This window comes from Equus quagga, chromosome 17, assembly GCF_021613505.1.
Source record: "Equus quagga isolate Etosha38 chromosome 17, UCLA_HA_Equagga_1.0, whole genome shotgun sequence".
Classification (NCBI taxonomy): Eukaryota; Metazoa; Chordata; class Mammalia; order Perissodactyla; family Equidae; genus Equus; species Equus quagga.
In genome coordinates this window covers 26325671-26353147 of record NC_060283.1, presented here as the reverse complement: position 1 = coordinate 26353147, position 27477 = coordinate 26325671, and the positions used below count along the sequence as shown (strand labels likewise).

Below are 27477 nucleotides of genomic sequence, written 5' to 3'. Positions count from 1 at the left end.
CTCCAGTCAACCTTAGTCTGCATCGCTCCCTGTCATCTCATGGCTGGCTTGCCTCATCCACGTGCGTTACCTGCCTGACACGTTTATGTGAATTTTCAATACCTGAATGAATCTATTTTTTAATGATCGAGTTTCTTTGTAGGTGTCAGGATCATCATTATTATTAGTTTTCTGGGTATAGTGCTTACAGAGGTAGAAAGTATAGATCAAGAGATTGTATTCTTGCCATTCAGCGATTCATAGAATTTTAAGCAGAAGAGAATGTTGGAGACTAAGTGGAGAAGCTGAGACCAAGATCAGGTAAATAATTTGTCCGAAGTCACAAGCCTAGCTTAGTGACATATATAGCACTAGAATACAGATTTCTTGACCCTTGGGATTGTTTCTGCTGCACAATACTGCCTTTCTACTTATTTTTCCTAAAAGCAGAATGGAGGGAGGAGATATATATATAAAATTAAGAGTTTTTACTAGGTTTGCTATATTATGTAGCATATAAATGTGAAGGCTCCAAGTCCTTATCAGCAAGTAAAATAATGGGGGGGTGGGGCTGGCTCCGTGGCCGAGTAGTTAAGTTCGCGCACTCTGCTTCGGCCGCCCAGAGTTTCACCAGTGCAAATCCTGGGCGTGAACATGGCACTGCTCATCAGGCCATGTTGAGGTGGCGTCCCACATAGCTCAACCAGAGGCACTTACAACTAGAATCTACAACTATGTACTGGGGGGCTTTGGGGAGAATAATAAAAAAAGATGGGCAACAGTGGTTAGCTCAGGTGCCAATCTTTAAAATAAATAAATAATGGCGCGTGGAGGGTGCGAGGGGATAAAAAGTCAGATGTGAGGAACTAGAACTGTGAAGTCTGCCCCTACCGCTGACTCGAGACCTTGTGTCAAGTCCCTTAGATGCTCAGAGCCTCACTGTCCCATCTGGCAGGTGATATCTGTCTGATGTTATTGCCCTGGTTTTTATTGTGGCCATCACAGAACTCACCAGCTGCCGCATTCGACTGTCTGAAAATTGAGAGACCACTCTGGTATATTCAGACAGTGGAATATAACTCAGTGCTAAAAACAGTGAGCTATCTAGCCGTGAAAAGACATGGAAGAACCTTAAAATGCATGTTACTCAGCGAAGGAAGCCAATCTGAAAAGTCCACCTACTGTATGTTTCCAACTATTGGACATTCTGGAAAAGGCAAAATTATGGCGACAATAAAGTGACCAGTGGTTGCCGTGGGTTGGGGGGAGTGAGGATGAATAGACAGAGCACAGAGGACTTTCAGGGCCGTCACCTATTCCGTATGCTACTACAGTGGTGGATACGTGTCATTATACATTTGTCAAAACCCATAGCATGTGCAGCCTCAAGAGTGAATCCTAGTGTAACTTTGGATTTGGGGTGATAATGATCTGTCAGTATAGGTTTGTCAGTTTTAACAAATGTACATTCTGATGCGGATGTGGATAGTGAGGAACGCTGTACGTGGGGTGCAGGGGGGGTGGGAATTCTCTGTCCTTTCCACTCAATTTTACTGCGAACTTAAAAATACTCTAAAAAATAAAGACTTTTTTAAGAAAATCGAGAAACTAATCGTATGTTTAGTACAGTGCGCTTTTCTCTCTGACCCTGCACCTCAGTCATTTTGTCGGATGTGGAAGCTGGAGAAGAGTATAGTAAAGGAATGAGCTCCACCTCCAGTACTAAGAAGTATGCTAAAGGAAGATAAAAATAGCAAATCACTTTTACTGAGGCCATTCCATCTTTTGTAAAACTTGGAGTGTTTGTGCATGTGTGTGTGTAAAGACTTTAAATATTCATATGGAGATTTGTGGATTGGAGTTAGTGATTTTCATAGCCTGTGAAAAATGTTTTTCTTCACACTGAAGATTTAATAAATACTTTAATTTGTAACCAAACGCTTTTTATTCATTAAGAGATTATTCATGCTTTCTTCTATATTGGTGAACCTCTCTCTTGAATAAAATTTCTAGTATTGACAATTTAAAACAAAAAAGCAACCCTGCTTTGAAATTCTGAAAGATGAGTTCGGATTTCTTCTTCCATCTCTGATGCAGAAAACTCAGTCTACATGCGGAGCCGTGCACATCATCCTTTGTCACGTGTCTTGGCAGATCCAATCCCTTGCAGTGAACCATCCCTCATCTTGGCAGCCTACGTAGCTGATGGAATTGCTTCCTCTGTGTTGTTTTATGTGGGGTCTTGTCAGAAAGGAAATTTGTAACACTGTTCATTTTTTTCCTGAAGTCATTGTAACAAATCCTTGGTGATAAATTAAACTACTGAAATAGTGGATACTTTGTGAAATTAAGAAATACTCATTCAGTAGCTTTGGAATCTTTTTAAATCTATGTGTTTATGCTATTACGGTCGATGATAAAAATTATGTTTTTAAGCATCAAGAGTGTTGTTCACGGTGTACTTTTGTTAGAATACTTCCCAATTCAAAACGTCAGTGTTCAGTGATTTATAAGACTTACTTTTGTTTTAATGTAAGGAGAATATTACGTTTTATCATAGAATATTTTCTACCTGATGTATCCTGTCTGACTCGATATATCAATTCTAATACTATTGTCTGTCTTTTTCTCTGTTTTAAGAAAAAACTACAGAAGTGAGGATTGTTCAAAGATATCCTTGCCTTTGGAAAGGATTGATCCATGTCTTAGTACATGTATTCTGCATAGAATTTGGTTAAGTGTTCTGTTATATTTACCTCTTCCTGATTCTGTCTAGCATTTCTGTGAAAAGAGGGCTTCCTACATGAGCTCAGATTGTACCCAGGGCTGCGAGTAGGCAAACAACCTGTTTTATTTGCGCAGTATTCCGTAAAATGATGGAGGTTTTTGGTTTTGTTCCCCATTTTAGGATCATTATTGTGCTTAAATTGTATTTTCATATCCAGCTTGTCAGGGACAGCTCCTGTGCAGCCATCTCCAATCATAATTCTTCAGTGAGGAAAGCCACCGCAGCTTCAGGGCAGAGCAGGGAGAGAATTCCTGTCGTGTATGGGACAGCCTGACATTAACAGGGCAGTGCTGCCGTTTAAGTTGTGGGTGGAGCTGTGGAATGATGAACGACAAACTGGTGGTGTGTGCAGGTCGGTAGCAGATACTTATAGAGGGGCATGCATTGTGCTGAACTGGAGCTTCATTTACCAATTCAGAGCCTCTGCATCGTATCTCATTATAGTACAAACACAGCAATTCAGGCACTTTTGTATATTAGCAAGTAGCTAAATTGTGCAGATTATAAATGGTTATGTTTTTTTCTGCTGTCCTCATTGCTGTATCTAGGGTCTTTGCTGGTCAGGTTACATTTAAATTGCACATCTATTTTATGCGTTCAGAAAATGGCCCTGAACCACCATGGAGGTATAGGAAATCGGGGCCGTACCTAGATTTCTACACAAGGAAATATTCTCTCATGTGTTTGATTTCTGAGATAAAAAGACAACAGGTAGCATTCTCTTTCTTAATCCTGTACTTCTTTTGGTGACTCTCTTTTTTTAAGAGAAAACAAAACGTAGTTTAACATAAAAATGTTTGGCTAGGTGTTAAAAATCAAGTGATTGAAATATAATTGACATTGGAAGTAAAACTCACATTTAATTAGCTGTTGCACTGAGTTAAAAATTCATATAGACGAATTGTGTTATTCACTGGTTATCATCCCTATTTTCGCTGTGCCCTCAGTAGTTTCTGAGCGCTCTCCACCATTACTGCATTGGATTCTCAACGTTTTTCTGCAGCAAGCAGGACGGTATAGCTTAGTGCTTCAAAGAAACGTACAGAACTTAAATGGCAGCCAGCTGGGTTCTGGTTTTGCCTGCTTTCGTCTTTTATTATAGAGAAATAATTACAACCACCGTTCCCAGCACGCACTTCTCTGTCTTCGTCTGTCTCTGTAGTTATACTATATTGCTCTAGCATCTGGGCATTTTACATATTGGAGAACCGTTGTTCTGCAGGGGACCACATCTCTCTTGAGTACAACAGCTACACTCCTGTTTGATGCAAATTAAAGGCAGTCCCCAGGTTCTTAGAAGGGTCCCTAGGTTTAGGCAAAGTTTGACTATAGCGCAGTCTTAGCAGTCTTTTATAGCCATGCATAAGGAGCTGGAGGAAGGTAGGGTCGAGTTTACCTGTTAGAGCATTGACGGAGCTAAATAAGAAATACGTAAACTGCATTTCAATCAGGCTGCAAATAAAGGGTCTGATCCCCTGTGGAGATGAACTATGAATCCCATTGATAGGAATGAAAGGTCCAGTCTCCTGTGGAGGTGGGATGTAAAACCTATTGATGTAAATATCAGCGTGTGTGTGTGTCTGTGTGTTTTGAAGGAAGAGTAAATCCCAAAGAATATTTTTTTAGTTGAAAAAGTAAGCCAGGGTCTAATCAGTACCATGACATATGCATTCTCCACCATCTGTTAAGCATCCATGCAGAGAATTTTATCAGAAGAAAACTTTAATAACTGCAACTGCCGCTGTTCCTTTATTCATTTATATTGTACTGCACAGATTCCAGGACACCTTGCAGAACTATAAAATAATAATCTATGTTCCCAACTCTGAGAACAAACAAGTCCTCTTTAGTAGACAACATACGCTTCACTGTATAAGATGAGGCTGTAGATACTGCTGTCAGACAGGTGGTATTTTTAAAGGGTGGATCCCTTTTAAAAAGGTTTTAAAAGGTTAGAAGCTGCTTGTCTAATTTTGACCCCGAAACTGAATGTGGGAGAGTTTGAGGAAAACCTTCTAGTGCCTTACAAAACAAATAAACGTAATTATTTTTAGCTAAGTATATTTTTATAGCTGTTGCCACCAATATTCCTCCTCCGCCTCCTCCTCTGTCAGAATTCTGTCCTGTGTGTCTCCCCTGGAGCATTCTGCCTCGTAACTTGAGTGCATATTCACCCATTGAATTTCACTTATTGCATTGATAAGGGGCTTATTTTGAGTTTATTGCTCATTTCCCCTGTGTTTTTGTTCATAAAATGGTGGAATCTTCGCTTAATTTTCTTTTTCCTTTAAACAACACATACCTTTTACTCTGGATTGTAGTTTGGTCATTAATGTTATGCCGGCAACATGTACCCTGTTCTTTAGAGGATCGTTATGTGGCAGATTCTGAAGACTGTCATCAGATCCCCTTCCGCTGTCTTCAGTGTCGATGAATAGTAGTGTTGCTTACACATGCAGGGGTTGGATTTCAGCTGGACAGTAGAGAGGGGTTTTTCCCTCCTTTTTAAGTAGATTCTAACTTCATCAACAAACGTGAATTTCTCCACGTTAATTTTTCTGCACACAAAAATTTAGTATCCGTGGTGTTTCATCTGAGCAATTGGTGAGTCTCAGACCTGGAAAGATTTCTCACTGCGTTTTAAGTATGAAGATGGGTAAGATTTGTTCTTGATTTCCTGGATTTGTGGAAAGTTGAGAATCTCTCTCAGCCTCTGGTATGAAGGGTGAAGTTTGTATTTTCAAATTGTATGGTTGGTTTTTGGAGGAAAAAAGGATAATTTTTCAAGGCAATACTATGTAAGAAAATATCTGAGTGGATGTTGCCCTTGTGTAATTGACATAAAACAGATAATGACGAATAGAACACAGACAAGTTGAGTGACTGACTGGAAAAGGAGAGACTTGAAGGCACCAAGATCCGTTTGTGGAGGGTGTGGCCTTGTGCGTGGAGTTCCTTTTGAGAGAAGCTTTCCAAAATTTCTGTGAGAATTTGGTGGAAATAAACTGGTGGCTTGATTGGAGGGGTGGGGGCTGTCCTTACGTCTCTCCACGCCCCTTTCTGTATTGACCGAGGCCTTGGAACTTGAAAGGCTTGACTTAGATAGCAGAAAAATGAACCCGATTTTCTGTTCAATTGGACCTATAAATTCCTGCGTTTTTCTTTGGGATCCGTCTCGCTGTGGTGTGAACACATTGATAGTATCGCTGAATGTCACAATGTTGATCACAGTGACTACCTGTCTCCAAATCTGTGTCTTGAAGTGTCAGAGGCTCTGTGAACTCTTCTGCCTGAACAAGCCCTGATGAAACCTGGTGACGCGAATGTCAGGGGAATCTGAGGCTGGGAGTGACATGCTGGGTTTAAGGAGCAGCTTGTGACAGATGGATTGAAGGGGGCGGGACTAGCCATCCTGGACGCCTGGCGCATTGGCCTATTGTGTATGGAAAATATATTAAGGAGAGAAGATGATAAGTTATTAACTATTTCTCTGTGCCTTCTGCCTTCGTTCTTTCCTACTTTTCCTTTTTCATTTATTTCATTTTTTCCCCTCTTTTAATTCTCATTAACTTATTAGTGAATGGCGAGCGGCCAGTTTGTGAAACTTAGCCTTTTCTCAAAGCTTCAGGATAATGTTCCAAGATAATCAGCTATGTTTAAAGGTCCCCTTTATATATGAATAACATTGAAAGTATCAAATTGTTCATGCCAGTACAGCCTGCATTAATGACCAGCAGAACCCATGATTTCTTTAAGACACATAATAGTAAAAGTAGAGGCTCCCTTCCCCTGGAGACGAGAGGATACTTAAGAACTTTGCTTGACACCACGCAACTGAGATTTATGAAATATTACAGCTGTATTCTCTCACTGCCACCCAGAACTGGTACTGACCGAGATCGGCATCCTGCTGGAGTTAATCTGACTGTTGCGTTTGGCGGAGCTGCGAGACTGAACTAGAACAAGACCAGATTGCGGGAGTTAGAAAAGCCAGCCAGTGCGCAGGACAACTCTCGTAATCCTTAGAAACGTGTGTGGGGCCTCTGCACACCCCGGGAGCGCCTCCACTGCCCAGCGCACCTAACTGGGGACCGTTGGTTTTCACAGTGCAGTGCTAGATGTCTAAGCGACAGGAGATATCACTGCTTCCCTTAAACCTTGACTTTTAAGAAGATTTCGCAGGTGTGCACAACTTCACGCTTGGTATCCTTTTACTCTTGTGGTGAATGCAGCAGCCCTCTGAAATACACCGGAGCCTTCTTTCGAAGAAAACTTTCCCCGGCTCATGTGATCTGACCCGCATCCAGTCTGCACAGCTCTCTCTCTCTTCCTTTTTCTTCCATTTTTTTCCCTCCTCTGAAGGACTAATATAAGTTTGCAAGTATTTGGATTGCCCGCCCCCGCAGGTTCCGCGCTTTGTTTCAGGCCCTGGGGAGGAACAGTTGTGAATGCGTGTGACTCACTGCCTCCCACTTTCCTGATGCCGGTTCTGATTGGTCCTCACCTTGCTCCAGCCATATGGCTGCAGAGTACTCGAGCCGCATCCTTTTCTTGTTCTTTCCCCTACCGTTCCCTTCTGTTGTACAGAACACTGGGAGTGGGCTCCGGGCTTTGTCTCCTGTTTCTGGTTTGGCCAGTCAGGCAGTAAGGAGGGGAGCACACTGTGTTTCCTAAGGACGGCTGTAGAGGAGAAAAACAGCCTGTCCTTTTGTGTCTGGGATAGTAATTACTTAGTTTGCTGTGCTGTTTCTGTTCAAAGTTTAGTTTTTGGCAGGTGTCGCATTTGTGTTGTCTTCTTTCCTCCTGGTGCTCACCTCCCCTTGACGAAAGCTGGGTTTTTTTGGTAAAGGCTCCTGGAGTCCCTTTCTCGGGCTGCTGACACTGCCCTTCAGCTAGTTTGTTAACATGCTTGATTAATGCTGATGAATATGTTGGGGAGGGGGCCTGGAAGCGACTCTAAATGATGATTTGTTCAGGGTCTAAATGTTCCAGCAGTCACCAGGCAACATCTGCACGTGACACTCAAAATGCTGTGTAGCACCACTCCTGTTACTTTCCCTTCTCCCAAACTATACATATTAGTTCAATTACTCTGCCTTTCGCACTTGAGAAATAGGGTTTTGAAGACTTGAAAGTTAGTTTTTATAAGCATTTGATATTTTTATTAATTCGCATTTTTATTCTGCAGATGGTTTCTTCAAAGACTTTGGACTCCGCATCCTTTTTTTTTTTTTAATATTTAACTGTTCAGAGAGGTAGTGCTAGCAGAGTATAAAGGATAGCAGAGCATAAAGGATAGCAGAGCCCCCCACATTGGCCTTTATATGATATTTTCATTGTCTAAAAAGAATCAATAAAAATATAAAAAATTCTCTCAAGAATGTATTTTGTATTGACTTAAAAGCTCTTAAAAATCCATTTCGTAAGTATTTTTATGTGCCGGTGTGTTAAGCAGGTAACCTGCAGGTGTAGATCCTTTGGTGGGTGTGTGCAGTGAAGCTGGTTAGAAGCAAACGCTGGAATTTGAAAATCAACCTGGCCCTTAGGGTTTCGCTTGACCCTATATTTACAGATCTTCATTCACTTCTTTCTGTCCATTCCAAATCTATATTAGAAAATAGCACTCTGTTGTTATCAGAAGTAACAAACGTTAGCTGGGGAACTGCCTTGAAGGTGTCTGAGAGGAAGGCTGCTCACGCTTCCTCCCAGCCATCGGGGCAGGAGAATCAGAACCATGTCTGCCGCCGACTGGTTATTCTGTGTATATTCTCGAGCACGCGCTGGCCCTTGGTCCCATCGCTTCACACAGCACATGAAGAGGACAAGGACGTTTACTCCGCCGCGTTGTTCTAGGCACAGAGTATAGTTGTGAACAAAATAAGTCCTTGCCCTCGTGGGACTTACGTTCTGTTGAAATTTATTATGGTAGTGACGGTATCCAAATTCACCTTGTTCTTGGATTTGAACAAGACATGGAAAATTCAAGAAACCTTAGTTTTACATTTTCATCCCATGTAACTAAATCCCCACTCTGCCTAAACAAATGTATGCGTTTCCACAGATCCAGTCCTAGCAAAGAAGGTCTGCTCTTGAGTTACGCGTTTCAGTAATTTAGAATGTCTCCTGTGTATATTGCGTATTTCTGAAATCAAACTTTCTTTGTTTAAAAGTCTGCTTAATGTTTGAAACTGAGATACATACATGATGTTTGTTTGATTAACAAAAATCGGTATGGCTGGTATCTCTGTTATCAGATGCAGAAAGAAAAATGGCCAACAATAGGCCAGGCGTGGTTCTGAGGACTTTTACGTCTGGCAGCTTGTTTGGTTCTCGCAAGAACCCTCAGGATGTTGTTAATCACCTCCTTGTGCAGAACAGGGAATCAAGGCACAGTTAGGTTAAGTAACTCGACCTGAACTTTGAATTGAGGCGGTTGCTCTCAGAATCGTGTCTTCAGCGCTGCGCTGTGCCGCCCTTCCCGCCCAGCACACCGCTCTAATAACAGCAAGAAATCCGAGCTCTACCGTGCCATCCTAGTAGCTTTCCTTCTCGTCTGCGTGGCTCAGTTTCCCTTTGTTTACAAAACGTTTCTTATGCCATCAGTTTCTCCTATGTCAAATCTGTAAATTTTAGATGTAACAAGTTTCAGGTTAAACTAGTAACAAAAAAGATATCAGAGGCATATAATTGCTGTATATTTTATACAGCTGATAGAACAATATTCTGATAGATTTTATTCCTTTTTGTCTTCATTTGGTAGAAAAGAGTAGTTGAACAGCTACGGAAGAACCTGATAGTAAAGCAAGAACAACCAGACAAGTTCCAGATACAGCCATTGCCGCAGTCTGAAGGCAAACTCCAAACAGCACAGCAGCAGCCGCTGCAGCAGCTCCAGCAACAGCCGCAGTACCACCACCACCATGCACAGTCGGCCGCCCCCTCGCCCGGCCTGACCGCTTCCCAGGTAACAGTGTGGGTGGCGCGGCGCAGGCTCCGGCTGGCGGATCGATTTGTTGTTGGTCGAGCAGAACTGGGTCCTGATTCAGACTGTGCTAAACTCAGCTAGCGCCACACGAAAGTTATTTCAGTTATTCTCGTATACTGTAACTGGGGTAAGAATCACTTGAAATTCGTTGGCAGAAGGAAATAATATTGCCAAGGAGCAAAAGTTAATGATGTCTGAGGAAGAAGGGAAAGGAAGGCAGTGACAAAGAAAAATTGCTTCTCTGCATTCGAACAGAACTCAAGTCTTACTTTGAGTTTCTGGAAGTATTTATTTGCAGTTGTCCTAAAGGTCTGTGTGACTCTGGCTCTTCTGGAATTGTTTTTCTGGAATTCTCTGCAATTAGGCATGGAGATATTTCAGGATCATTGCCCTTGGAACCAGGTAGAAAGAGGCCTTCGGAAGGATGATATATTTCCATTATTCATAGAAACAAAATATTCATTTTTAGGTCCATATTCATGAGAATATGAATCTCTTCTAATACACTGAAGGAAATCTGAAATGGAAGCTATGTCTGAGTGGAAGCTTAATAACATTTCTGACGTGGTGGAGCTGTGCAAACATTTTTACTGAAAAGGGCATTTAAACTAGCATATAATGTAAGGATAATTAGGCAATCAAGATACACAAAAACGACATATTTGGGAATGACATTCGGCTAGGAAAATTGTTCAGACTTGATCTCCATACGCTTAGATGTAATGTGGGTGTACTTTTAAAATGGGACAGCTGAGCAGTGCTTCTTGATCTTTGGGGGTCACAGCCCCCTTTGAGGTTTTGTTCAAAGCTATGGATCCCCTCCCAGAAAAAAAATAGACATTCACACCTAATACACTCATTTTTGTACGTGATTTCAAGGACTTTGGGACCTTCTTGAAACCTAAGCGTGGACACCTCTCACCCGCCAGCACCAAGTGTTCACAGTATCTTTATACAGAGAGAAAGAGATTACAGTTGACCTTGTTGTCACTGTTTATGGGCATTGGGCGGGTTCACATACAACATTTGGCAAGCGAAAATTGCATTACTTATAAAAAGGGTGAAGATCACTAAAGATAGTTAACATTTAATAGAGGTTACGGGCGCTCTCCTGTGTGCTTTACAAATATAACATACACAGTCCTCACCCCAACTGGAAGGAAGAAGGTGTTATTATTATCTCTGGTTTTTAGGAAAGAAAACTAAGGCCCAGAGAGATTAAGTCATTGCCTAAAATCATGTAGGTAGTATGTGGTGGAGCCAAGATTTGAAGCCAGATGTTCCGGCTGAAAAATCCATCCGTTCACTACTTTTCTGTACTGTCATACAAACCAGTGAAAGAAATCCTGACATATAAATGCCAAAGAAGGGTCCCTGTTGTAAATCAGAGAGCTGGGGCAGCCTACAGAACTTTCACCCTGATCTTCCCCCAAGGCTGTTTGGAAATCAGGCATTCAGGCTGACTTCTAAACCCCTGACCGGGACTCGTGTTTCTTCTGAAAGATTGCCCCTCCCATTACCTTTGCTGGAGTTTTAAACAGAGGAGGATAAGGTGGTTGTCTTTCTGAAGGTGCAGTTTGATGGAAAGTGTTTGCATGCAAGGAGTGTGTACAATTCACTCTTTCTTGGTATAGAAGAGTTTTCTCTCTCAGCCCATGGAAACTTTCTGGTCAGGTAACATTCCATGTCACACAAATCAGACAGAATACTTAGATAATACTTATAGTATCTGTGCTGTTTTGGGATGGTGATGGTGAGGGGCCTAGGCTGTCCCCAAAGCAGTGTTGCATGGCATCTCTCCATCTGGTAGCCCACCTGATATATTTAATTGATGTAGCCAAGCTTGTTTTATATTATTTTGCTTTGTTTAATGCAAATGTTTAATGTTAAAAGCCAAAAGACCCTCTAAGTTTTGGGGTTCTGTTTTTACAGTAACCTGTCAATCAGTGTTTATTGGGTGCTCTCCATGTGCTAGATGCTGGTATACAAAGAGGTGGTGATGGTCCCTGCCTAGAGTCTGTTTCTGCCTAGAATACCATGGGAATTACTTGCATTCATTTTGTAAATATTTGTTGAGTCTCTACTATATTTACACACTGTGCTAGGCAATGTGGAGGATAGATTCACAAGTAAGACAGAATTTCTGTCTTCAAGAATTGAAAAATAAAAAATTTAGAGACGGAGAGGAAGATGCACACAGCTAACAGAGAAGAGTCAAATGAAAGTAGCAGTAAGAGCTGTGAACACATCAGAGGACAGAGTGATTTTGACTCGAGGGATCGGAGAGTGCTTCATAAAGGAGGGGCATTTGAGCAGGGCCGTGACCGATGAATGAGATTTCAGTGAGGGAGCAGAGCACGGAGAGCATCACGGTGTCCAGACAGTGTGAACGAAAGTGTGGGGTCAGAAAGGTAAACGCGTGCCCTGGGAACAGCGAGGAGGCTGAGGTGGCTGGAGCGTGGATTCCAGGAATCGAAGGAGAGGGAGATAAAGCCAGAAGGGTAGGAAGAGGCGACCTTGTGGGAGCCCTCCAAGGCATGACAAAACTTTTGGGGTTTTTGACAGTCACAGGGAGTCGTTAAGTTTCATGAGATCAAGGACAAATGGGCAGTTGTGTGTTGCGTGTATCACGTATCTCAGTTCAGAAAGGAGTCAGTGTTACACAGCAGTCAGCGTGGGCAGGGAGGAGAAGCTAGGAAGAGAACGGTTTCATTCTAAGTCGGGTGATGAGCATACCAAGGCATGGGGGAGGGGGGACCAGTTCCCTTTACTTAGTTAACTCCAGCTCATGGCTTGTATGTATATTTTGAAATTTTTCCAATCTACCAGAAAAAAAAAAGAAAGAATAGAACAGTTGAATGCAGGTATACCCTTCAGCTTACATTCACAACCCTGTCGTTTTTAGTGTTGTAATACAAATGTAAAGATGCATGCGGTTAATAAAACTAAACAGGAAATAAACCCGTATAGACAAAAAGGGGAGATTCTGTTTGTGGCGGTTTGAGTGTCCAACAATGACCTTCCGTTCAAAATTAAACACAGGAAATAGTCTAGAATAATGTGGAAGTTAATTAGATCCCGTAGTTAATAAGCCCTCTAAGTTCTGATGTGTACATTGGAACCCATCTGTCATAAATCAGTACCTTATGCTTTGCTGGTAATAATAACTTAGCAAAAAAATAAATAAAAAGGATTTTGCAGTCAGTACGTCTTGCCATGCATTTCTGTGTTAACTTTTAGTTCGTGCAGCTTAAGTTTTATCAAAATTAAAGAACGCCTTCACGAAGCTGTGGGGAAACTGCTGTCTTCTCTTGAAGGGGCTCCTTCTTGGACAGCGTCAGCCAGCCGAGGACCGATCACAGCTTCCATAAGACTAATTTTCTTTCTTGTTGGCCACCTTTCCACTCTGTGTCTTCTCTTCCTCCTGTCAGAACAGTGCAGAGGTTTTCATTAGGTTTGAATTCCAAAATTCTAGATTCTCTTTGTCATCTAGACTCCAGCACTCTGAGAGTGTTTGGTTTACGTTACCTAGTATTAGAATAGAACAGAATGAGCCCCAGACCGAGAGTAAATGTCTGAGCAACACCTGTGTCGATACCTGGGGTCAATACGTGGTGAATATATTCTTCAGACAGTTTCCACTGGTGCGTGTAGCCCTGGGGCTTGTGCCTGTGTATACAAGAGAGCCACATAGATGCTAGAAGACGTGGAGTCAAGTTAGCCACAACCAAATATTTATAAAATAGAAAGAAAATGCTGACCTAAAATGTGAACAAACTTGTCAGGTTTCAGTGTTGTTTTAAGTGTTGCAGTTAATGGTAAGTATATAATTCAGGTGAGTTTGAATTTACTCACTTTCTTAGAATAATCACTTTAGGGTTATTCAAAATATTCATAATGATTTACCTGAACCAAGGATGTTTCAAACAAAAGCACGTTGGCCTCTTTCAAAGCAGTAACAACTGCACAGTTGTTTTTAAAATCCATGTCAGTGGGTTCTGCTGCAGAGAGTGTCACTTCCATAACCTGTGGTGGCGCCAGGATTGAATGCCACCTGGTGTGACTTGCTCACCACTTCAAAAGTCCTTCGTACTTACATGTTTTAAATTGAAAGATAGAGCTAACATCACACTGGACTAAAAATACTATTACAGACAACTGGTGAAGTCATCCTTGCTGCCACGCTGCTGTAACATTTCTAATGAGAGACAGCATTTAGCTTTTATTTGGTTTTCATCACTGATAGACAGTGGATGACCTGCCACGCCCCAAATAAGTAAGCATCAGTGCTCCCCTTTTACTCCCATTTCACATTTGAGGAGGCAGTGCAAGGAGGATAAGCCACTGCTGTGTTGGTGGCTTAGCAGAGAGGAAACAAAGATTTAGGTGATTTTAATTAGAAGCATTATTAAGGATTGCTTATTAAGCTATGATAGGATAGATAAGGCCAGATCTTTAAATTTTTTGGTTAAAAGAAACAAAAAGAAGATATTAAAAGATTAGCTAATATACGCATATGTGTGTGTGTGTTTAAGGCAGAAAATGGAAATAAAGAATTCCTTAGAACACCTTAATACACAAGTACTTGCATAGACACTGAAATAGAAATTTGCAAGAGGATTTGTCCAGATCTGTTTCAGGGAGAGTTGGGGTCCTGTTCACTGGTCTGGAGCAATGCTGGCCGAAAGAGCTTTCTGCAGTGTTGGCAACGGCCACTGCCCAGGGTGGTAGCCACTAGCCACGTGTGGCTGTTGAACACTTGAAATGTGGCTAGTGTGACTGAGGAACTAATGTTTTAATTTTATTTTGTTGTAATTAATTTAAATAGCCACATGTGGCTAGTAGCTACCAGATTGGGCGGTGCAAGTATAGAGTAAGAAGAAAAAGATGGAGTAGTATCAAAATCGGGATGGACCCGTTGGACCAGATAAACGTTCATGTTCCTGAAATGTCTGTATCTTGAGTGACTGGTAGCAGTAGATAGGTGTGTATGCCATGTTATAAGGTTGTTTATATTTCCTTGGTTTGTAACTGGCTCCTTTAATTACTCTAGTAAAAAGTTGAGAAAAATATAGCTTCAAAGCTGCAGTAACGGTTATGGAGCATCAGTCAAGGCCTCTCAGCTCAGTTCATCCTCTGATCTGTGAGGCTTTTTGAAACTCAGGTGTTTATTTCCACCGAGTCGTGTTTCACTGCATCTTCGATCACTTCTGCAGCAGTTTTCCAGAGAAAAGATTATAGGGAGTGACTCATATGCCTTTCGCATCAGGAGCTGGTGTTTGCTATACCAGTTGATTATCTAGAGTTTGGGATTTACTGCCTCTGAGGCAACAGTTGTGCTAATCCTCGTGTGAGTTTCCCTTCCTCCTCTCCAGGGTGACACTCAAAAGAATGAAGGACATTGTCTCTTTATCCCAGCCTTCATGTCACAGGAGGCAGACAACCAGAGTTATGTGATGACTGGCTTCGTGTTGATGAGGTTTTAGCAGTTAAGGATAGAGATGGTGTGCACCTTATTGATTTACAGCTTCTGCAAAGTTTCAGTTAATTGAGAGCAAGCAAAGAATTAGAAAAACCAGAAGAAACAGGTACACTCATATTCTGTATCTATTAACCCGCCTCATTCATTGTTGAAAACCCTGTGCCCGTGTTAATCTGCAGCTATTACTATGAACTCGAAGCTAAAGACGAGAACTCTGGCAAACTAGAGATTTTCTTTCCCTGTAGTAAGAAGTGTGCTCTACGTACATAAAAGAAATGTTGTTATACCGAGAAACTTGATTGCTTATGAGAATGATTGCTCTGTTTTCTTCCGGGGGTTAACAGCTGTTGTTCAGTGAGACGACACTTCAGTGTCCTAATGTCTGTTCTCCATGTCTCCTAGAAGACCGTAACCACAGCTTCTATGATTACCACAAAGACACTACCTCTCGTCTTGAAAGCAGCAACTGCGACCATGCCTGCCTCTGTTGTGGGCCAGCGACCTACCATTGCTATGGTGACCGCCATCAACAGCCAGAAGGCTGTGCTCGGCACTGATGTGCAGAACACACCAGTCAACCTCCAGACGTCTAGTAAGGTCACTGGGCCTGGGGCAGAGGCTGTCCAAATTGTGGCAAAAAACACAGTCACTCTGGTAAGCCAGCAGCTGCTGCTCATGTGTGCCCACATGAGAGGGTTCAGGATATGCATTTGTAGAGTATATCCATTTTATGCTCCTGCTGGATTCCTCAGTCTCCGTCACTCTGCTACCATACCAAATGCCCCTTTGGGGCTGACAAGGGACTCTCGCCTTCCTGCTGGGTCCGCTCACATAGTTATAGAGGTATCCTGACACCCAGGACCGACACTCATTCGGCACATTATCTGAGGTCAAAGTTATGACTTGCCTTGAGGGGGAAACACACTTTCATTTCTCTCTCCCTCCATCCTACCCACTGTCCTTCCTCTGAAACTGGAGTGTTTCAACCCTCTGGTTTCAGCTGAATTACCGATTTGGGGAAAACTCACTGCTGAATTCTTTCAGCTCACTATCCCTTAAGACTGACTGCATCCAGGACATACTGGAGTTTGTTGGAGCACTTCAAAAATATTCAAGAAACTCACAAATTAACAGTGTTTGTGTCAAAGGTCTATCGGAAAAAAAGATCCCCTGAAGGAAGAAGTACTTGAACAAAAATTGTTTATGAGATTTTTGGAGTAAAACTAAAAGCTGCTGTTCTCAGAAGCTTGGGGAAAATATATCCAAATTGTGGTTTAAAAGTCTGTCTTAAAAAGGCCAGCTGAGAGATTTGGTGGCTTTGGAATGATGACCAGTGGTGAGTGAGACTAGAGAACCGTGAAGCGAAGCTTCCCGCTCTCCCAGGAATCTTTAGAGAAGCAGCCAGACAATGCAGCCAGATGCTGAGTTAGAAAATTCTCTGTGGGAATAAGGCCATTCACCATTAGATAAAGCTCTTGTATTAGGAAAAGGCCATTTGGCCAGGCAGCAAGTTTGATTTTATTTTGGATCCAGTCGTGACTTTTAAAATACGTAAGCGCAAGAGGTCTTGAGTTTCAAAGAAAATTGTCTAAGATTGCTGAGCCTGCTGTGTTCTGCGTTAGGTGTGTCAGGAAACAGAAGTGTGCATTCACTCTATGGGATAAAGCATGCAGGAGAGACAGGAGAAAGTTTCTTAAGGCAGTGTTACTTCAGATGCTCAATTTTACAGTGAAAGCTTGTGGGAAATACTGTCTGATCCAGAGTGTTGATGCCAAAATTACTTTAAGAATGCCTAGTTTTGATATTGAACAGTTGTTGTCCTCTGGTTTATTTATCTTTCCCATTTTTTTAGCAGGTTCAGGCGACACCTCCTCAGCCCATCAAAGTACCACAGTTTATCCCCCCTCCTAGACTCACCCCACGCCCAAACTTTCTTCCACAGGTGAGTAAACGAGTGACAAGCACAACGATGAGTTAGGTGGGACGGAAGTCCTCATGGGCCCTTTCTGAGCAGCCTGTAATGCACTGTCAGCTGAGCGGTATTCAGACCTTGCCTAGCCAAAGATTCTAGTTGCTGATGTCTATACCATAAAGAAGCTTATTTTATCATCAGGGTTTCTTAGCAGTGACCAAAGGCAGTAACAATAATTAAGATAACACCGTCTTAAGCCGTATATTAACTTACTGGAAGAATCTAGCCAAAACCTGCCTGCCAGTGGGGAAGGAATGCAATTACCACTTTTTTTTTCCCCCTATGCCAAAGAGAGTAGGGAAGGAAACAACAGCCAAACTATGCAGTAAACACTGTTCAGTTCTGCTCTGGACAGTGATGGCCTTGAGCATCATACTGAATAAAGATTTAGACTAGGGGTCAACACTGGGAACTTTCTGCCTGGACCCAGGCACCTCTGCCTGCCCATGCTGAGCTCACCGTTCTTGTGGCACAATGTCAGGATTGCCCCAGTCTGGACCTCGAGGAGAGTTGACTTGCCTGGTAGAAAGGCTGGGAGATCCTGTCTGAGGCCCCAGGTTGCAAGCAAAGAAGGAAGAGAAAGGAATTTTGTGGGCAGTGGCCTTAAGTGATTTCCAAATTTCCTCTGGGGAAGGGATGAGCACCTAACGTGAGATAAGATAATTTCAGTCATTGATCAGATAAATCCTTAATAAATACCTTGGATATCAAAAAAGGCAGTAAGCACAATGGATATGCCAGTTTTCAAGACAGATGGTTCTTTGCCCTCAGAGAGCTTCAGACACATACAGGCAATTACAGTGTCCGTTATGGGAGGCACAGGGCAGTCTGAGAACACATGGGAGGGACCCCCAGCTCATCCTTAAGACTCCAGTCATCCCTCAGTATCGCAGGGAAAGGTTCTAGGACCTGCATGGATACCAAAATCCACAGATGTTCAAGTCCTTTATATAAAATGGTGTCGTATTTGCATATAACCTATGCATATCCTCCTGAATACAATGTAAATGCTGTGTAAATAGTTGTTATGCTGTATTGTTTAGGGAATAATGACAAGAAAAAAAAGTCTGTATATGTTCAGTACAGACACAGCCATCGTAGGCCTTTCAGTCCACGGTTGATTGAATCCACGGATGCAAATTCGTGAATATGGAGGGCCAACTGTATTACAGAAAGCTTCCTTGAAGAGTTGACATTCGGTCTGAGACCTAAAATCCTAGTTGAGTTAGCCTGACAAAGTTTTGGGGGAAGAATAAAAATGTCCCAGGCAGAGGACAGAGCATATATGCAAGTCTGGGATGGAGAGATGCTTGTAAGCTTAGGAACCAAAGGAGATTTCGTGTGGCTGAGCGCAGGGGGCCGCATGGCTGGCTCAGGCTAGGGTAAGAGGTGAGGCTGGAGAAACCCACTGGGCCAGAGCCTGTGGAACATCGTAGGCTGTATAGGAGTTTGGGCCTCATTCCAGGAACAGTGGGGCTCCATTAAAGCATTTGCAGACAAGTCCTTGACGTGGTCAGATTTTTGTTTTAGAAAATTCCCTCTTGCCACTATATGAAGAATAGATTGGAAATGGACAGGACTGTGGGCAGGAAGAAAAGTTAGGACGTTGTCAACTATAATAATAACTGATGTTTGGAGAATCTTGCTATGTGCCAGCTACTGTGCTGGGCACTTCACATGGGTTGTTTTAATCCTCATAACAACTCTGTGGAAGTAGGTAGCACTCTTTTTCCGATATGGAATCTAGGGCTTAGTCCATGTTTTTCAAATGGTGGGTCATGACCCATTACTAGGCTGTGAAACCAATTTAGTGGATTGTAACCAGAGTTTTTAAATAAAATGAATGTAACAGATTAGGAAATAGGAGAGTTCATAGCACATAAGTATTGTTTTGTGAAGTTTTTGTTTGATAGAGATACATGTCCATATGTGTGAACTGGTTACAGTGTGAAATGTACTTCCTACTGTGTGTCTACAGCACCCACCACAGGGTTGTCTTAAGTTCAGCTAAACATTCAGACTCACAAGACTGTCAAGGACCACATTTGGCACGAGTCTCCTTAGCACATGCAGAACAGCAGCCCGAGCTTGCCAGCAAGGCAGCATCAGGCGTTTGTCTTCAGTGAGAGTCCCCATAGTAGCCCATGTAGCAGTCTCTGCAGCTGTCTAGGGATAGCTCAGGTGCTGGGAAACGAGACCTTTATCAAACAGTAGGAGAGCCACCCCGGCACAGAAGCCTTATGCCTCCCACGAGCCGGTCTATCTTGTAAGAGTTCCATAGGCTTGCCTTCCCAGGTCCCTGCAATGGACATGCCCAGTTACAAGAGTCACCCCCTTTGGGAATCCCAAAGCACGGTGTCCCATCAAGTATTTATCGTTCTCCCCATCCAGATTCGATGTAGCAATAAGAGATCATTTTTACCATAAGCAATGTTGCCTGGTAACATAATTGACATTCTTACCCTTGTCAAGTTTCCAGGGGAATAGAGCTAGAGAGTTAACTGAAGGTCAGACTCTCATGCCTGAGGGGAGAAGGGTTTGCCTACAGGGTCATAGTTTAGAATGTTTGAAAAATGCTTAGGAGAGGTCAGGTAAGTTGCCTGAGGTTGCACAGCTGGTAAGTGGTAGAAGCGGGACTTGAACCCACACAAGGCTGGTCCCGTGTTTTTAACCAAAATTTTCTGCCACTGTTCAGTAAGGCAAACGTGAGCTAGAGCAGTGGCAGAGGGGATAGAAAGTAGACATATTTGAGGAGGACTTAGGAAGACGAGGTGAAGTAGGACGCATCGGGAATGATTCTGAAGTTTATTTAGCAAGAAAAGACCATTTACCGAGGTGATGATTATAGGAGGAAGAAAGAGTTGGAGGAAGAAATTCATGTTTCAGACATGTTGATTTCGAACTTGTGAGATTTCCACGTAGAGATGTGTAGCAGGCAGTTGAATATGTGATTCTGAAGTTCAGGAAATGTCTGGTCCTGAGATACAAGTGTGGAAATCTTCAGGACATGGATAGCAGCTGAAGCCTCGGGATGGGTGAGAGCTACCGGGAGGAGTGAGGACGTTGGGAAGAAAGGGGTTCCAGGACAAAATCCTGAGAAATACTTACAGATAGGATTGTGCTGAGGATGAGGAAGCCCACGGAGGAGACTGAGTGGCCAAGAGCAGGGAGTTAGAGAACCAGAAATGGGAGTGAACTGAAGCTGTGGATGTGAAGAAATTTAGAATGTGAGTTAAGGCCATTGGCAGCCCTTATGGGCACAAGTTCTGGCTGGAACCAGTCTGGGTTAGGCATTGACCTCAGCCTGAAGGACGGCATGGGTTAGGAGAGGGAGCTAAGGTTTGGAATCGAGAACTGTGTTCCGGGGTGGCCTGAGGGCCCTCTTAAGAGCTGACGAGTCTTTTATAGGATTGTATATCCTAAGATCTATAGAATTAATAATAACCAAAATCAATATTAATAACTATTTGTACTAACTACTATTTCACACACATAGTGTGGAAGATCTGGCAATGTCTTAGTTTTCTAGGACTTGAGAAGTTCCTTTAAGTAATATGATAATTGTTCTCTCTTTCCCCACAGGTCCGACCCAAGCCTGTGGCCCAGAATAACATTCCTATTGCCCCAGCACCTCCTCCCATGCTTGCAGCTCCTCAGCTTATCCAGAGGCCTGTCATGCTGACCAAGTTCACCCCCACAACCCTCCCTACCTCCCAGAATTCCATCCACCCCGTCCGTGTCGTCAATGGGCAGACTGCAACCATAGCCAAAACGTTCCCCATGGCCCAGCTCACCAGCATTGTGATAGCCACTCCAGGGACCAGACTCGCTGGACCTCAAACTGTACAGCTTAGCAAGCCAAGCCTTGAAAAACAGGTACAGGCGGGCGGCATACCTGCTTTGGGCATTAGCCTTGCCTTTGAGGCGGGGCTGTCTTTCAGTGCATCTTCTCAAGGGTTCTTTATCTCAGCACCGTTGTCGATTACGTGTTGCTTATCATGTGATGCTTTATCCACAATGCGGAAGGGCCGTTCTTACTGAAGAAAGTTGGGTTGCTCTTCCCACCTTCCCCTGTGGATGGATTCCGATTCCTGTGTGAGTGAGCTCCCCCTGCTGGTTCTGGAGCAGAAGTTCACAGCTGGGTTCTGCTGCCCCCAGTCAGGAAGCACAGATGAGGCCGTGAACGCAAAAGGCCGTGCTGGTTTGGGCCCAGTAAGAATCCAGATCAGGCTGACTGCGAAAGTCAGGAAGAATAAACAAAACAGGGAAAGGGATTTCATGTCAAAGATTTTCTCTGGTTATTACAGATAATGAAGAGCCAAATGAAAAAATTAAAATTTCTGAGAAGCATTCTTTTAACTCTGGAGGATGCAGACATTGTAAGCTCAACTATTGAAGCCTTTCATTTATACTTCCAAAATCAGATTTTCTCTTAAAAAAACCAGGCTAGAGAAAGATAAGTAACCTCCAAAAATACCTCAGGGTTCAATGACAAAAAAACTTCTAAAAACAAGAAAAAGGATTTCTAGGTAATCACCATATTCTATTTAAAGAAAGACCAGTGATGAGAAAGAAGAATTTTGCAGAAAGCATCCTCTTTCAAGAAAGTTGCTTTAAAAATCAGTGACCCATTTCTGATTGCTCAGGCTTGAGTTTCTCATCCATCTGAAAATAGTCCCTGGTGATCCTGAATCTTCTGCTCCTGGATGGCTGGCCGCGGTTCAGGGAGGCTGGCCGCCGCCTCGGCCTCCTGGACCGGGGGAGCCCTCGGCACGGAGCACCCGGCTTTCTGCCCAGGTGGCTCTGAAATGCTCAGACCTTGCGCTGAGGAACTGGGTACCAAAATCTTGTGCTCAGAGAACACGAGAGAGAACACATCTCTGTTCTTTGAGGAGCCTGCTCAAACCCTAGGAAATACTTTGAGGAACATTCAGAAATAAATTACACATATTTCAGATGAGAAGTTTTCAAACTTACTATCAGCAAAACTTCAATATTAAAATACTGAAAGCATGATGGCCAAGCGCAGGAGGTGTCTGGGGGCACGCTGGAAGGTCCTCTGCCCTCATGTCCTGTGCCGGCTCTCGGAGACCCTTTGAGGGGCCTTGGACTTCCAAAGGATGTGGTTTCAAACCACGATTTTAGACCACTAAATATTATTTCTCTTTGACCTCTTTTTTTGATAAAGATACTTTTCAGAGACAAGAAGTTTTTAAGTTTCATTTTATTTTTACACTTCTTATTTTTTCTGATTATGGAGATTATACATAGTCATTGTAAAAGAAAATTCAAACATTACAGAAATATATATTGTAGAACGTACTTCCCCCAATAGTCTATGATGAGGATAAACTTCCCCCATAATTTTCCCCCCAAAGTTGCTATTGACAGTTTAGATTATATTCCTCCACGTATTTGCTGTGCACATAGTAACATTTTTAAGGCAAAAAACAAAATCAAACAGTATATATTATTTTCTTATTAGATTTTGAAATACTTTTCATGTCCTGGCCTTACATGTTGATAAAGCTTTTAATTTTAATTATAGTGTCATAAAAAGGTGCCCATGAATCTTTAAAAATGAAAAGAAATGTATTGGCAGCAGTAAATTGCACGGTCTGTCTTCTTGTTGGTCTGGTGGAGGAGTCTGTCACTGCTGTTCAGGGTTAGCAGGCCCCAGCATCGCAGTCCACAGGCTGCCAGGCTCGCTCAGCGGGCCTTTTTACCCGGGACTCCATTCTCGGGATTTTCTTACTTCAGGTCTTTCTACTGCCCTTCTTTTCTCTTTTCTCTTTCATTTCCAATACCCCCCGTATAACCATTAAGAGATCTCATAGATGGGCTGAGAGTGAAGCCGTGCAAAGCCCGTGTGCAGCATTCTCTGTGAGAGCGGCTCGTGGGTTCCTTGCTGCTTTCTGCTGTTTCCTTTAGGGTGATAACGTTCAGTTCATAAAAGTGTGTGATTCCGTGCCAGTTGCCATGCCGCCTGTGGTGTCTCTGTGGAGGGGTGCCGGGTGGGTAAGCCAGAGCCTGTGCCTCCCAGAGCTCGGTCTCTGGTGCATTTGGAGCCGGCGCCAAGGCCCTGCGTCCAGGGGCGGATGCGTGACAAGCTGTGTCGGTGTGCAGGCCTCCCACGGTGGCGGCGGAGAGGCAGAGGGCAGTGTCAGTTCCTGCAGCGTGGTCTCACTTCCCCTGGCGGGCATCACCAACTTCCCTGCTCATCTCAGATGGGCTCCCGTCTCTTCCCTCATCGGAAGCCGCATTACATTGTGGTTCTGAGAAAACAAGTGGTGGAGTCTGAAGAGCTTTGAGGCTAGAAACTTATTTTAGGCAGAAGAGTAGATAAAGCCGGACAAACGGATAGCCCCCACACCGCCACTTTCCTGTCCTTGTCCTCTCCGGCACTCTGTGAAACGGGCCTGAACACCCATCGGTGGTGGAATGCAATAAGGCGCTTAAAGCCCCTTAGACCATGCCCGCCGCAGGTAGTTCTCAGGAATCAGGTTCATTTCTTATCCACCCCACCCCACCCTGTGCGACAAAGACCTCTCTGTGTGTCCCCAGGCTAAAGTACTGAAAAAAATCCGGGTTCTGTGGGGAAAATTGCCAGACTGCCACCTCTTCCCTACTCCATATGTATCGTGCGTGGAACCTACGCAAAGTCCTCTGACAAAGGAGTTCTTCCAAGAGGAGAAGGTCATCCAGGGTATCGTCCTTCGATTCCTGTCTTCCCCCTCAGTGCGCCTGAGCGGGGACTCCTCACCCTGCATTTTCACCCGGGTGCTAGAGTGGGGAGGATGGATCCCGGTGACCACACAAGGGGTTTTGCTTTGCCTTCAGTCCAATTGTATTTAACCTCGATTGATGAAACTGTTGGGACGTTCCTTTATTCGCCAGGGTGTCGCTTTGATTATTCATGCAGCCGAGTCTCAGAAGGTGTTTTGGAGTTCCGGGTATAAATGGTTAACTTAGTTCTAGTCCTGTCCCAGTTTTTTATTTCTATCTTTATAGCACCTTTGAGCAGGATTTGCAAATTCTTTTTTTTTTTTCTTCTCTCCAGAGCCCCCTGGTGCGTAGTTGTATGTTCTGATTGTAGGTCCTTCTAGTTCTGCTATGAGACATGCCACCTCAGCATGGCTTGATGAGCAGTGCTAGGTCCACACCCAGGATCCAGACTGGAGAAACCCTGGGCCGCTGAAGTGGAGGGCACGAACTTAACCACTCGGCCACAGGGCCAGCCCCAGGATTTGCAAATTCAAATAGCCATGGGTGCAAAGCAGAAAATATAAGTGTGTAAGAGCAGACTGGCAGTAAACAAATGAACTTTTTATTTTTCCACTTTTAGTGGGAACATGAGTACAAGAGATATCCCAGTTTTATTCTTAATTCCTCTTTGGCGTAGTAAGACAAGGGTGATAAAATTGACAGTTTGGCCGTGGTGTCAAGAAGACAGTGAAAGTGGAAGAGACTGTGGTGAGCTGCAAAGTAGTGGTATGCTCCATCTCAAGGAAGCAGCTACTTCTTGACAAGAGCCAGTTTTTATCATATGGAAACTTCTTCAAGAAAAGCCAGAAATCTAGATATGTTAAGACATCACCTAGTTTTTAAAATACCGGTAACTTTAAATACCATGTAGGCGAAAAATGACATCTGCAAGGCCGCTTCACCTCTGGGTAATAGTTTATAATCTCTGATAGAGACTAAATTTATAGCTTAATCCACTTTTTTCCTCAATTTTTTAATCAGGATGAAATTCACATCACATGAAATTAAGCATGTTGAAGTTAACAGTGTTGAAAATTAACAACTCAGTAGCATTTAGTACATTCACAGTGTTGTACAACCACCACCTCTGTCTAGTTCCAGAACATTTTCACTACCCCAAAATGAAACCCAGTGCCCATGTTGCTCATCTGCCCCTCCCCCTGCTTCTGGCAATCACCAGTCTGCTTTCTGTCTCTGTAGATTTACCTGTTCTGGATATTTCATGTAGATGGAATCATACATGATGTGACCTTCTGTGTCTGACTTCTTTCGCGTAGCATAATGTTTTCCAGATTCATCCACATTGTAACATGTATCAGTGCTTCACTCCTTTTTAACAGCTGAATAATATTCCATTGTGTGTATATTCCACAGTGTGTTTATCCATTCTTCCATAGATGGACATTTGGGTTGTTTCTGCCTTTTGGCTATTGGGAATTATAGTGATAGGAATATTCATGCCAAGTATTTGTGTGAGTACAGTAATCCCCCCTTATCCGCGGTTTCACTTTTCACCGTTTCAGTTACCCGATGTCAACCACAGTCTGAAAATATTAAATGGAAAATTCCAGAAATAATAAGTTTTAAATTGCACGCCATTCTGAGTAACGGGATAAAATCTCAAGTCATCCTGTTCCATCCAACCTGGGTCGTGGCTCGTCCCTTTGTCCAGCATATCCACACTGCATATGCCACCCTCGCCTTAGTCACTTAGTAGCTGTCTCGGTTATCAGGTCAACCGTAGGGTGTCTCAGTGCTTGTGTTCAAGGAACCCTTATTTTACTCAATAATGGCCTCAAAGTGCAAGAGCAGTGATGTTGGCAATTCAGATAATGCAAAGAGAAGCCGGAAAGTGCTTCCTTTAAGTGAAAAGGGGAAAGTGCCCTACTTAATAAGGAAGGAAAAAAAATCGTACGCTGAGGTTGCTAAGATCTATGGTAACTTTATTACAGTATATTGTTATAATTGTTCTATTTTTATTATTGTTGTTAATCTCTTGTTGTGCCTAATTTATAAATTACACTCTGTGATAGGTCTGTATGTACAGGAAGAGCACAGTATATACAGGGTTGGGTACTGTCCGAGGTTTCAGGCAGCTGCTGGGGGTCTTGGAAGGTATCCCCTATGAATAAGGAGGGACTCCTGTACCTGTTTTCTCTTCTTTGGGGTATATACCTAGGAGTCGAATTGCTGGATCATATGGTAAATCTATGTTTAGCTTTTTAAGGAACTGCCAAACTGTTTTCCTCAGCAGCTGAATCATTTCACATTCCCGCCAGGACTGTGTGAGCATTCCATTTTCTCTACATCCTTGTCAACACTTATTATTTTCCTTTTTTTTAAATTATAGCCATCCTAGTACATGTAAATGGTATCACATTGTGATTTTGATCATCGTTTCCCTAATAATTAATGTTATTTAGCATCTTTTCATATGCTTGTTGGCCATTTGTTTATCTTCTTTGGAGAAATATCTGTTTAAGTTATTTGCCAATTTTCAAATTGGGTTGTCTTTTTTTGGTTGTTGACTTGTAAGACTTCTTTATATAATCTGGATACTAGACCCGGGGTCAGCCCACTGGTGCAGTGGTTAAGTTCACACGTTCCACTTTGGCGGCTCAGGATTCACCAGTTTGGATCCCAGGTGTGAACCTGTGCACCACTTGTCAAGCCATGCTGTGGCAGGCATCCCACACATAAAGAAGAGGAAGATGGGCACAGATGTTAGCTCAGGGATAATCTTCCTCAAAAAAAAAAAAAAAGGAATTGGATACTAGACCCTTATCAGACACTATAGGATTTGGAAATATTTCCTCCCATTCTGTAGGTTGTCTTTTCACTTTCTTGATAATGTCCTTTGATGCACAGAAGTTTTTAATTTTGATGAGGTTCAATATATCTGTGTTCTTTCTTTTGTTGCTTTTTGGTGTCATTTCTTAGAATCCGTTGTCACATGTAAGGTCATGAAGATTTACTCCTAATTTTTCTTCAAAGAGTTGCTTGGTTTTAGCTCTTATATTTAGGTCAATGATCCATTTTGACTTGGTTTTTGTATATAGTGTGAGATAAGGGTCCAACTTCATTCTTTGGCATATGCATGTCCACTTCTCCCAGCTCTTTATGTATTGAAGAGACCATTCTTTCCCCATTTGAATAATCATGGCACCATTGTTGAAAACCAATTGGCCATGGATGTGTGGGTTTATTTCTGGACTCGCAGTCCTATTCTGTTGGTCTGTATATCTATCCTTATGCTAGTATCAAGCACACTGTCTTAATTGCTATAGTTTTGTAGTAAATTTTGAAATTGCGAAGTGTGAGTCCTCCAGCTTTTTTCTTTTTCAGTATTGTTTTGGCTATTCAGGGCTCCTTGCAATTCTGCATGAATTTAAAAATTGGCTTTTCCAATCCTGCAAAAAAAAAAAAAAAGGCTATTGGAATTTTGATAGGAATTGGTTGAACCTGTAGATTACTTTGTATAACATTGCTGTCTCAGCAATATTGTC

General features: G+C 42.8%; 1 protein-coding gene across 16 annotated transcripts in view; it reads left to right on the top strand.

Moving 5' to 3' along the window:
• Window positions 1–27477, top strand: part of PHF21A (PHD finger protein 21A) — a 171327-nt gene that overhangs the window by 118993 nt on the left and 24857 nt on the right. For 10 of the 16 annotated variants that reach the window (XR_006885711.1, XM_046642867.1, XM_046642856.1 and 7 more), the window contains 4 exons: window positions 9528–9731; window positions 15637–15888; window positions 17087–17176; window positions 20789–21082. Coding sequence is in view for 15 of the 16 variants with exons in the window: in XM_046642867.1 (XP_046498823.1) it covers window positions 9528–9731; window positions 15637–15888; window positions 17087–17176; window positions 20789–21082 (840 nt within the window). In the remaining variant the exon portion in view is untranslated. The remainder of the gene's footprint in view (window positions 1–9527; window positions 9732–15636; window positions 15889–17086; window positions 17177–20788; window positions 21083–27477) is intronic. The other 6 variants (XM_046642869.1, XM_046642865.1, XM_046642868.1 and 3 more) reach the window with 3 other exon arrangements.